Source organism: Brachyhypopomus gauderio, chromosome 7 (genome assembly GCF_052324685.1).
Source record: "Brachyhypopomus gauderio isolate BG-103 chromosome 7, BGAUD_0.2, whole genome shotgun sequence".
Lineage (NCBI taxonomy): Eukaryota > Metazoa > Chordata > Actinopteri > Gymnotiformes > Hypopomidae > Brachyhypopomus > Brachyhypopomus gauderio.
The window spans coordinates 18,186,864-18,199,363 of NC_135217.1; the positions used below are offsets into that span (position 1 = coordinate 18,186,864).

Here is a 12,500-nt window from a genome sequence, read left to right on the forward strand (position 1 = left end):
ACACACACACACACACACACACACACACACACACACACACACACACTTCACACCTCTCCAGTCAGGGCCATCTTCAGACGTTGGTTGGCTGGCTCGTGCCCCTGGCCTTCCTCCCTAAGCCGCCCACGTTTCACCCCCTCTGTCCCTCAGTGAAGAACAAGGACCTCATCACTAATGATTTCATCCTTCCATAATGGCATCTTCAATGATCTTATTGGATTTAATGTATCTTTTTATTTCTATGACGAAGGTGTGGGGTGCTGTAATTATGGGTTCATTATAAAAGCCCCTTTTTCAATTAGGCAGCTCGCAGACCAAAGCTGTGGAATGAAATAGCATTAAAGTAATGAGCTTTCTAGATCCCAGGTGGTGTCCATGCACTAGTGATCCTGCTTGATGGCCTGCTCTGCTAGTGCACGTGGCGTCCTGTAGACCAGGGGTGTTAAAGGTGTGTGAAATAAGCCCCCCCCACCACCACCACCACCCCCCCCTGGAGAGAAGACCCTGATCTCTGCTGTTATTGCCAACAGAGTGCCAGTGGTGATTACTGGTACATGCCCAATGCCAACAGTCTAAAGATAGATAGATAGATAGATAGATAGACAAACAGACAGATAGACAGACAGACAGACAGACAGACAGACAGAAACATTCTTCATTCTCCCACCATCTACACTTCCCTCCCTCTTCCTCCTCTCGTGCCCTCCCTCTCCTGCCCTGTCTCATTAATGCAGACAGGACAGCAGACGGTCTTTCTTAAGAAGGCAGAAAATTGCCTTACGTAACGAGCAGCTCGCTGCATGTAAAATACAAATGGCCACTGGTGACTGAAGCAGAAAATAAGACTATTGCACATCAGCAGTGGCAGCGCATTTCATATGAATAATTATGAAGCGTGCCGCCGTGTTCACAGGCACACACAGGCCACCGGGAGCAAAGCGGCTTGTTATTTTATTTACCCGAAATGAGGGATTATTTTTAGGGAAATAAATAAATAAATGAATAAATACAGAGGTGAGCCAGCAATCGTACAGAAAGTGTCTGGTTAAAGAGGAGCTGGTGGCACAGATAGACCAGCTTCTTTTGGCCGTCGCTTTTGCTGTGTAAAAGTTTGAAACATCTTCAGCCGCTTTACTTTTCTCGACTGTCGAAACGGGAGACCAGACGGCGTTTCTGGCGTCGATCAGACGACCGCACTTCTCCAAGCCGGCCGTTTTGTCCGTGCATGAGCAGACGGCTCCAGCGATGCCTCCGTCTCCCGTGTGCGGGGAGATTCTGGCACCGCGGCGGTCCGAAAGGTCACAGTTATGCACGTGTGCGGTGAAGGTGAGAGTGTAGCACGGGGTAGACGCGACCCCCGCTCTCTGGTGACCTTCAGGGCTGCCTCTGCGGCCTTCTGCCGTAGGCTGGAGGTCAGATCTTCTGGCTCTGTGTCGTCCCTTCTTCAGCACAGGGGTGGGTGAAGCATCCTGGACCAGATACCAAGTGTGAGTTCATACAATATTTCGGTGTCCTCACAGAGAGAAATGTGCATCTTTCCCAAACACAAATCACACACACACACACACACACACACAAGGCATAATGAAGGTAATAAATAACATTGCAAAGAGGTAACGAAACAATTTCAGAAACAGATGGACAATAATGTGTAGCACTCGTTAGGTTTGGTCTGACCCCTGTAGGCTGTCTTGAGGAACATAAAGGAGGAAACTGATCAATGCTGTCTTCAAATGTCGTCAATTCATCACTCCACTTAGGAGTGGTACACTGGAAGTATGCGTGTGTGTGTGTGTGTGTGTGTGTGTGTGTGTGTGTGTGTGTGTGTGTGTGTGTGTGTGTGTGTGTGGTATCGATTGAGCCTCTGACCACATCATAGCCACACAGCCCTGCTCAGTCACCATTAATCTCCACCACTCGCTGTTCCAAATGGCAGCTGGCAGCCATAGCGGGAAACTCAGCCATTCCTCTTCATTAGTGGCTCTCAGTTTGGGACATGATAGGGAGGAGTAATCATTTACCATTATTCTGTTTATGAAGCTTAGACACAGCTGACCCTCGCCAGATTGAATAGAGACCATCAAAAGATCACCAACCATTGATTAGGCCAATATTAAAGTCATTCAAATGCTGGGTTTGTATGTCAGAACAGCGAGCTAGTGAAAAGAGATGGCATTCTGTACAAATGTCAGGGAGTGGAATTTGATATGATGAATTAGGACTGTTTAGGTTACCTCACATACAGATACTGTATTTTGTACCTTCCTTTAGAAAACATGCAGCTTTTATACTTTTTTAATCGTGTAATATGAGTTTACTATTGATCATTTTGCGCTTTACTCTGTCTTTATTATTTTTCTATACATCCTTTATTATTCCAGTGAATTACAATTGATATCAAAAGGGTAGAAAGTGCCAGTAAGTAATCACACGGAAACAAACAGCATCAAATGTACAAAGCACATTTTTTTCTTAAAGCAAACCTCTCTAAATCCTGGCAAAACCCTAAGACTTGCAATCGTTCACTTACATCCCTAAGACTTGCACTAGTTCCCCTAGACCCCTAAGACTTGCACTAGTTCCCCTCAACCCCTAAAACTTGCACTGGCTCCCCTAGGTCCCTAAGACTTGCACTAGTTCCCCTAGACCCCTAAGACTTGCACTAGTTCCCCTAGACCCCTAAGACTTGCACTGGCTCCCCTAGGTCCCTAAGACTTGCACTGGCTCCCCTAGGTCCCTAAGACTTGCACTAGTTCCCCTAGACCCCTAAGACTTGCACTAGTTCCCCTAGACCCCTAAGACTTGCACTAGTTCCCCTAGGCCCCTAAGACTTGCACTAGTTCCCCATCACTCACAGCCATCATGGTTTGTCTGACCCGGTTGGGCTGTGAGTGAATTCATTGAACGCATTTTACAGCTCAGCAGTTTCTCAAAGGTCCATTGCATAAAAAAAGATCATTTTTTCATATCTTAAATATATCATATGAACATATCACCAGGTATACGGGGTGATTTTTCAACAGAATAAAATATAATCCATGGAATTTAATCCTTAATACTTTTTTAAGCCGAGACACACCAGGCCGCGAGCCCTGCTGTCCATGACGAGGCATGAAAGACTGATGGCTTAAAATCCTTGCATGAAATCTGAGCGCAGCGATTGAGGAGGAGATCGAAAAGAGGAGATGTTCTGTAATGACAGAGACTGCTGTTAATTATCGAAGGCGCTAACGAGTCACATGATTGACGGCTGGCGCCAGACACTCAATCACAGCTTTATAGGTGCGTTTGTCACTCGATCCGCCGCCTCGTCTCACGTTCATTTGCATTCACGCTCGTTAAATCTGACCCCTTTTGCCCTCCTTCTTTCCTTGTCATTTTTGCTTTTTATTGGAAAAATGATCTGGTGTTAAGCAGCACTTATGGCACATGATGCTTATATTCAAGTGCAGCTTCAATGTTCCATGCAGTGCATCATGGGAAGTTCGACTAATACATATATATATATATATAGTTTGTTTTGTTTTAGCTCTTGTGACTTTTTTCATGATCTCCCTTCTCCTTCCCCGAGGTTCCCGTTGTTGTCTCTGTCACCTGGACATCCCCAGAGTTGACACGCGTTCTTTTCTTTCCTTTTTTAAAACGTGTCTTTGTCAACAGGCGGCCGTGGCAGTAGAAGCGAAGTGGCAGTAGCCACGTGAAGAGAGTGCACCAGATCAGCCCAGCGCTCTGGCTGGGGAGCAGAGGTGTTTGGGGCGCTCTAATGGCATTCTGATGTTCCCAGGCAGAAGGGAGATCCAAGCCCGGGGAGGAGAGGAAGAGAGGGGGGGGGGGGGGGGGGGGGGGGGGGTTGGGGCCACGCTAGCGGGAGGTCTGCGGAGGAGAGCGAGGAGGCCATGAGTGTGCTGACTCGTGTCACAGCTGGTTATGTCCTCTCTGCAGTGAGAAAAGATGGAGATGAGAAAGAGGGAGTGAGAGAGAAAGAGAACAGGAGAGATGGCGAGACAGATGAAGGCGAGATTAATCCTGGTCAGGCCACTGTTCTCTTTTTGCTTGATGCGCATTAGTGTCAGAGCCGTCGTTGTGCTGGGTATATTATTCATTTACTGTTTTGAATCAGATCATCTCTCCTCGCCTGGACCCCAAACCCACCTGAAATAGATCTTTTGGATTTGCTAGCACTGATCTTGCATGGCTACTGCTATGGTGATTTTTTTGGCTTTATTTTTATCTTAAAAGGTTGCTAGATGAATTCTTGGAGATCATGACAGCAGAGGTGTTTGCAGCAGTCACCTTAAGGCTGTCGAATTGGATTGGCTTGCAGTGAAAGCAACACAGTCTGAATCTGCTGTTTGAACAGAACAGGCAGAAAATGGACTCCGGCCTTCCGTGTGCGCCACTTTGATGTTCAGAGGTCTCGCTCCGTGCTAACAGTGACTCATTTTTCCTTCGTTCAGGAGATTACATGGGTTGTTGCTCCATCTGACCACGCTGGTCAAACGACCATTGCAGGCCTCACAGAACTTAATAGAGTTTAAAATTTACTCACCCCGCTTTGCCAAAGGGTGCGTGTGTGTGTGTGCCGTTGTGTGTGTGTGTGTGTGTGTGTGTGTGTGTGTGTGTGTGTGTGTGTGTGCACATGTGGGTGGGTAGGTGTGTTTGTGTGTGAGAGGGGGGAGTGTATAGGCATGTGTGTGTGTGTGTGAGAGAGAGAGAGAAAGAGAGTTTTTTTTTCACCCAGTGGACAGAAATGTGGGTAATAATTCCGTCCACACTGAGTCAAAGTGAAGTCAACTGTGCAAGCTGCTTATATGGGCATAAGCAATTTTGGTTTGCATTTGTAATTGCTATATGTACATTCTTGCAGAGATTTTTCCCCATGAGCAAGTACAGAGATAGCAACATTCATGTATTAATGAATTAATATAAATACATATTTTCTGTATCTCCCAAATGCATAACTCCTTATTTAAAAAAATGTTTTAAATAAAATTAATTCCACCTACATCTACATATTTTTAAATGTTGATTAATTCAGTCTTGTTAAAAGTGCATCCTACAAATATGAACACTTAGCACAAACACTCCACAACAACTCAGGATAAATCACCTGTCACGCAAACAAACCGTTTGGATTTAAAGACGTCTTTCTTTCTTGTAGCAGAAGTTTTTCTCCTGGCCGTGATGTCTGCTGTCCTCTCGGACATCACGCAGAGAGTGTGGAGGAGGTGAAGGAGAGGAGAAAGAGTTTCTCCTGTGCTCTCCCCGCCGTTGGCGTGTAAAGCGGGAGGCCAGCCGCCCAGCCCTCGTAGAAAATCACCCGTGAGGAGTCAAACACAGTGTCTGCTCCATCCACTCTCACCTCCTGCTGCTCCCCCGCACGTGTGCCAGTGGCTGAACTGGTTTATGGTTTGTGTTGCACCTGTGGTTTGGATGTCCCCCCGTCCACTGTGCACACATGCCCTCGGGGGACTTACAATGAGTCCTGATCCCTCTGTAGGTGCTTTGGGACAGTAGGCAACGCACCCGGTCCTTTAAGGAGAGGTCTGTAAATTCTGACAGGCTTCCCGCTAGGCAGTGGGGTTTAAGTGGAGTGATTAGTGATGTACAAACATGGGAAGTCTCTCCACAGAGCCAGATATTTAAGGAGACGTGACAGTAGGCTTCATGTAACTTAGAGCAAGCACAGGACAGATGTCTTCAGTTCGGTCTGACAGTACCAAAACTGATATGACTGTGTTGTGCTTAGCAGGGAGGAGGGCGGATACATTAATAGCGACACAACAATGAAACTGCACATGTAAACGCAAAACCAAACCACCCTGAGCAGTCACAACGCAATGGCAACATGTAGCTGTTTCCAAGGCAGCTGGATCTAACTTAGGCTCTAAAACCAGCTGTATGCGACTTAAGCCTTGTGTGATCAACACCTCGGCCAAACACGAATGCGAGTCTCATTCCAAAGCTCATGCAGCTTCCTCTTCCTCATCGCCTTCGTCTTCCCTGGAGACCCCTGGCTTCTTCCCGCCCTCCGACTGCATGGCTGTAGGGTGACGGGATTATCTGGAAATTCAATCCCATGTTGATACAGCCGACCTTGTCCTCCTCTTCCACAGGACGAAACATGCTCGACGTAAACAACTCCGCTCATCTGACAGTTTCCCTCTTTTTGCTTTATTTCTCTTTTCTACGGAACCTCAACCGTTTCTCCTGAAATATTTCAGATTGGTTTTGTCGCCGGCGGATTATACTCTACTTATTCAGCTAATTTACTTCACAATCTGTTTACGATCGTGGTTGTCGTGCTCTGTGTCGACTGTCTTCTTCTTGAGGAGAGGTAAATCTCCTGAAGCCTCTTACCGCCTTTAACTGTCACAGTGGCCAAACGGTGAAGCATTGAAGGGCGGAAATCACTGCTCTTAACATTTGGGGCTTTGATATTATCAACTAGCACTTGACTTTTGCCGAAGGACAAAAGAACAGCGCACAAGGCAAAGCGATTTCTGTGATTAGGAATAAGAAACAGAATGGCTCTCAGTCATGGGGACGCAGTATCAATCTCAGCCAATTTTAGGCCACCAACATGAAATATGATTTCATAAGACAAATGCGGTGTCATTCTTAATGTGCTTAACCTTTACTGTCAATGAAAAAGTATTGATCGTTTGGTGGCATTTTTTCATCATTTGATTTCAGAAAGCCTGGTAATACATCGGTGGTTGTGCTATGATCATAGATGAATGGAGACTGGATGGTCTCAGTTTAACAAAGGTTGATTTTCCTCTCCCTTGCGCTCTCTCTCTTTTCTCAGGAGGAAGGTAGAGAGAAAAGCCTACAGCTTTTATATGGTTACATATTTCATTAAAACTTAGGACCACGCAATCTGAATTTACACTGCACTGTGAAACTCTGTGTACACACAGAATATGCTAAACGTACCGATGTTAAAGATCTGTAATACAATGCCAAAAATGTAAGCTAAAATAAAATGAATTAATAATTGAATAAAATAAAATCAACAAAATATGAAAAACATATAAATATAAAAGTAATAAAAATTAAACTTTAATGTGAGCTTAGCAGATGTGAATATTTTCAGGCTCACACCAGAATTAATGTAAAGCACTTTTGATTGGGAGCTCGCAATGGAAGAACAGTGGAATAAGTAAATGTATCCTGGTGTAATGGTACAGCTGTGTGTGTGTGTGTGTGTGTGTGTGTGTGTGTGTGTGTGTGTGTGTGTGTGTGTGTGTGTGTGTGTGTGTGTGTGTGTGTGTGTGTGTATGTGTGTGTGTGTGTGTGTGTGTGTGTGTGTGTGTGTGTGTGTGTGTGTGTAACCCAGCCCAGGTAATAGATATGTGAACAGATGTGTCTTCAGTGCTGTCAGCAACACATAACTGATTCCAGACATCACTGCATATGGAATTATGACACTTGGGTTCACGAGGCTCCTCCGTAGCCTCTCCACACGCCTTGTTATGGGGACATTATGGGATGCTGCGAGGTTGTCGGTACACATTTGCCATTGTCATCTGCCCTCAGGAGTACACTCTGTCATTTAGTCCAGTGGCACAGTGGGGGCTGCACAAAACAGAACCTAACGTAATCTAACCTAACGTAATCTCCATGTGAACGTGCAGGAAACACGACTCACGGGGACTACGGACAAGTTGTGATGATGAAGAGTGATAAAATCTCCATGAATATATGTGTCAGTGACAATTTGAAATTGCAGCTCTAAATTTCATCTCCTTTCTCACGTCAATGCCTTCTGTTGAAGTTCAGACTTTGCTGTCATTGTGTCATTTTTCTAATGAGGCTCAGTGTAATGCAGGGAACTACTGGTATATCTAGATAGAATTACAACATTGCCTCCTGTGTTTATAGCAATACCATATGAATGCTCGATCAAAACAGTAAGGTTGCTCATTTACAAATGCATACATGCTCCTTTTGTCATTCTAATTCAGGGCCTCATTAATTAAGATATCCTAAATGGGGAATTTCATGCAGCCAGTGCTATTAACGCTCCCTCAGGACTCTCTGTTCTATTTTAGTTCCTCTTATCAGGAGTAAAATAGGCACCCAAGATGTCTTATTTGAGTTTTTGAGCTGTTTGATCACAGCATTCTTGCAGCTCAACGGAAGGTTAGCTTGAATAATCAGCACACGGCACACAGTGTTGTACGAGTGTGTGTGTGTGTGTGTGTGTGTGTGTGTGTGTGTGTGTGTGTGTGTGTGTGTGTGTGTGTGTGTGTGTGTGTGTGTGTGTGTGTGTGTGTGTGCGTGCGAGAACAGAAAAAAACAAAAAACAAAGGCCAGTGGTGAAAAGATGATCCAGAAGAAGGAGAGAGAGAAAACACACGTTCGTCTCCTATGAGGCTCTCCTGGTGGAGGGCGGGTGATGGAGAATAGATGGAGAATAGATGGAGAATAGATGGAGAATAGATGGGGAATAGACATGTCTGTGTGGTTAAAGCATGTAGCCATGTCCAGTGTGGGGCGAGGGGAGCTCAGAGCCTGCAATGCAGAGCTGGAAGACTCTCCACAACCAAACCAACAGCACTTTAGCATTTTGGACAGAGCCAGTGATTGGTTCTGTTTTTGATGGCTATTAACTCCACATCAGATGCAGCATGTTACAATCGTAGCAGCAAAGCACCATGCAAGTTTTACGTTCTGCAACGACAAAGACAAAAAAAGACCCACTAAGACAAACATTTACTCCATAAACAAAACTGTTGACAGATCTGGCTTTGGTTAGGTACCAAAGCAGAACAGCTATCGTGGCATTTGTGTTGTACATGTGTATAATGCAATTCTGTGCTCATACATTTGTGTCTGTGTGTCCCTAGCTCAACCCTTTGGCTAGCCAAGCTGCGGTTGCCGCGGCAGCAGCGATGGGCTCTATGGCCGGCTCACAGGTGTTTGGTAACACTCTCCCCAGCCTGCAGGGGGTCTCTGGGCAACTGGTCACCAATGCACAGGGACAGGTTAGTAACACACACATGCACACACAAACATGCATACACACACACACACACACACACACACACACACACACACACACACACACTAAAGGAGTTCAGGTCAGCTAGCCTGAGCCTGAAAAGACCGCCTATTTCATTTAAGAATTAATTATAATACTTAGAAGAATTATATGATATATATATATATATATATATATATATATATATATATATATATATATATATAACCAACTGTAATCTACTATCATGCAAACACTAATATATTGCGAATGCAGTGTGTGAGTGTGTGAGGTGAGACTACAGGTCTAGAGACACATTATGCATCATTAACTGTGTTTTACACCCTATAAGCAAGTCTTTGTCCTGCCCCCGCAGTAATCGTGTTAGTCAGAACTGAATTAGCTGCTCGCGTTTAAAGGTGCAGGTGTAATCAGAAGCGGTTAGCCTGACCTGTGTGTGATTAGCATGACTCGGCGGTGGCCCAGTTTTACGCTTTCTTAAGCGGGGCGTCTTGTTTTGATTGGTCAGCAGCGAAGAGCAGGGAGGACCAAAAAGCTGACCTTGTCATATTTATGGCAGGCTGTTGCAGAATTGTTCCATCAGTAGCCCGAGGCTTGAGCAATGGCACATGTCAGAGCAGAGCCCTATCTAATGAATCATCTTATCGTAGGTGCACACCACTGCCATATTAAGAGGGTATGACCACGTGCCCTTTCATGCTACGGGTAACGTTATTTAGCTTAACCCTCATCTCGTCCCCCTCTTCGGAAGCAAACGTGCGATCTGTTAAAATGACGGAAGGTGTTGTTTGAAGAAGAGCATGGTGCAAATTTCTGTTAGCAGCGACACCGTTTCCAAAGTCTGTTTAGAACAGGCAAGAAGGGTTCATTAGGTGTAGAACTATAGGTGTGGTGTGTGTATATTAGGTGTGTAACTCTAGGTGTGGTGTGTGTATTAGGTGTGTAACTCTAGGTGTGGTGTGTGTATATTAGGTGTGTAACTCTAGGTGTGGTGTGTGTATATTAGGTGTGTAACTCCAGGTGTAGTGTGTGTATATTAGGTGTGTAACTCTAGGTGTGGTGTGTGTATATTAGGTGTGTAACTCCAGGTGTGGTGTGTGTATATGAGGTGTGTAACTCCAGGTGTAGTGTGTGTTAGGGATGCACCGAAATGAAAATTCTTAGCCGAAACCGAAAACCGAAAATGAGGAAACCAAGGCCGAAAGCCGAAAACCGAAACACCGAAATACATTATGCCAATTATTAGTAACATTGGATTTATGGCTAACCTCACTAAAATCAAAGCATTTATTCAAAGAATAAATCAACTACAAAATTTGATTTGAAAATATGTATTTAGCACTGACATTACAGTAATGCATATTATAAAATAAAATTAGTGGTGGGCCGTTAACGGCGATAACGCTGACAATGGCCGACCATTAATTAAATTTAACTCGCTTCCAGACCGTTTTTATCTGAGAGGATAAATATATGTATTTTATACGAGTTCAATTTAATTATAACTGACTGGCCTGAAAGATAAATATAAATTCTCTCATAAAAACGTGACGTGAGTTGCAACAACATTAAACAGCTCAGGTAAACACGCTTCTGAGAAATGTCGTCTGCTCGGCAAAACATAACGGGGCTCAATGTGCTCTATTAGCCTACGAAATCCCGCATCCTCTACGACAGAGAACGGCTGATCGTCTAAGGCAACGAGTTCCATAATGTTTGGTGTAATGTCCTTTTCCTTGGCGCCATCACTGGAAAACTTTTTTGCTAGCTTTATCCAAATAAGCACGTGCAGGTGGCGATTTTTGCTTGCGTCACCACAACACATTGTTTCGGCCGTGTTGTTTCGGTGATGAAAGTATTTCGGCCGAAAACCGAAAATGCAAATTTAAGCCATTTCGGCCGAAAATTTTCGGTGGCCGAATTTTCGGTGCATCCCTAGTGTGTGTATATGAGGTGTGTAACTAGGTGTGGTGTGTGTATATTAGGTGTGTAACTCTAGGTGTGGTGTGTGTATATTAGGTGTGTAACTCTAGGTGTGGTGTGTGTATATTAGGTGTGTAACTCTAGGTGTGGTGTGTGTATTAGGTGTGTAACTCTAGGTGTGGTGTGTGTATATTAGGTGTGTAACTCCAGGTGTAGTGTGTGTATATTAGGTGTGTAACTCTAGGTGTGGTGTGTGTATATTAGGTGTGTAACTCTAGGTGTGGTGTGTGTATTGGGTGTGTAACTCTAGGTGTGGTGTGTGTATATTAGGTGTGTAACTCCAGGTGTAGTGTGTGTATATTAGGTGTGTAACTCTAGGTGTGGTGTGTGTATATTAGGTGTGTAACTCCAGGTGTAGTGTGTGTATATTAGGTGTGTAACTCTAGGTGTGGTGTGTGTATATTAGGTGTGTAACTCTAGGTGTGGTGTGTGTATTAGGTGTGTAACTCTAGGTGTGGTGTGTGTATATTAGGTGTGTAACTCCAGGTGTAGTGTGTGTATATTAGGTGTGTAACTCTAGGTGTGGTGTGTGTATATTAGGTGTGTAACTCTAGGTGTGGTGTGTGTATTAGGTGTGTAACTCTAGGTGTGGTGTGTGTATATTAGGTGTGTAACTCCAGGTGTAGTGTGTGTATATGAGGTGTGTAACTAGGTGTGGTGTGTGTATATTAGGTGTGTAACTCTAGGTGTGGTGTGTGTATATTAGGTGTGTAACTCCAGGTGTAGTGTGTGTATATTAGGTGTGTAACTCTAGGTGTGGTGTGTATATTAGGTGTGTAACTCCAGGTGTAGTGTGTGTATATTAGGTGTGTAACTCCAGGTGTAGTGTGTGTATATTAGGTGTGTAACTCTAGGTGTAGTGTGTGTATATTAGGTGTGTAACTCCAGGTGTGGTGTGTGTATATTAGGTGTGTAACTCTAGGTGTGGTGTGTATATTAGGTGTGTAACTCTAGGTGTGGTGTGTGTATATTAGGTGTGTAACTCCAGGTGTAGTGTGTGTATATTTGGTGTGTAACTCCAGGTGTAGTGTGTGTATATTAGGTGTGTAACTCCATGTGTAGTGTGTGTATATTAGGTGTGTAACTCCAGGTGTGGTGTGTATATTAGGTGTGTAACTAGGTGTGGTGTGTGTATATTAGGTGTGTAACTCTAGGTGTGGTGTGTGTATATTAGGTGTGTAACTCCAGGTGTAGTGTGTGTATATTAGGTGTGTAACTCTAGGTGTGGTGTGTGTATTAGGTGTGTAACTCCAGGTGTAGTGTGTGTATATTAGGTGTGTAACTCCAGGTGTAGTGTGTGTATATTAGGTGTGTAACTAGGTGTGGTGTGTATATTAGGTGTGTAACTCTAGGTGTGGTGTGTGTATTAGGTGTGTAACTCTAGGTGTAGTGTGTGTATATTAGGTGTGTAACTCCAGGTGTAGTGTGTGTATATGAGGTGTGTAACTCTAGGTGTGGTGTGTATATTAGGTGTGTAACTCTAGGTGTGGTGTGTGTATATTAGGTG

At 44.3% G+C, this 12,500-nt stretch overlaps 1 protein-coding gene across 5 annotated transcripts in view; it reads left to right on the plus strand.

The window, feature by feature from the left end:
- Positions 1-12,500, plus strand: part of pou6f2 (POU class 6 homeobox 2) — a 97,382-nt gene that overhangs the window by 64,088 nt on the left and 20,794 nt on the right. For all 5 annotated transcript variants that reach the window (XM_077012234.1, XM_077012235.1, XM_077012236.1 and 2 more), the window contains one exon: positions 8,856-8,993. In XM_077012234.1, the coding sequence (XP_076868349.1) occupies positions 8,856-8,993 (138 nt within the window). The remainder of the gene's footprint in view (positions 1-8,855; positions 8,994-12,500) is intronic.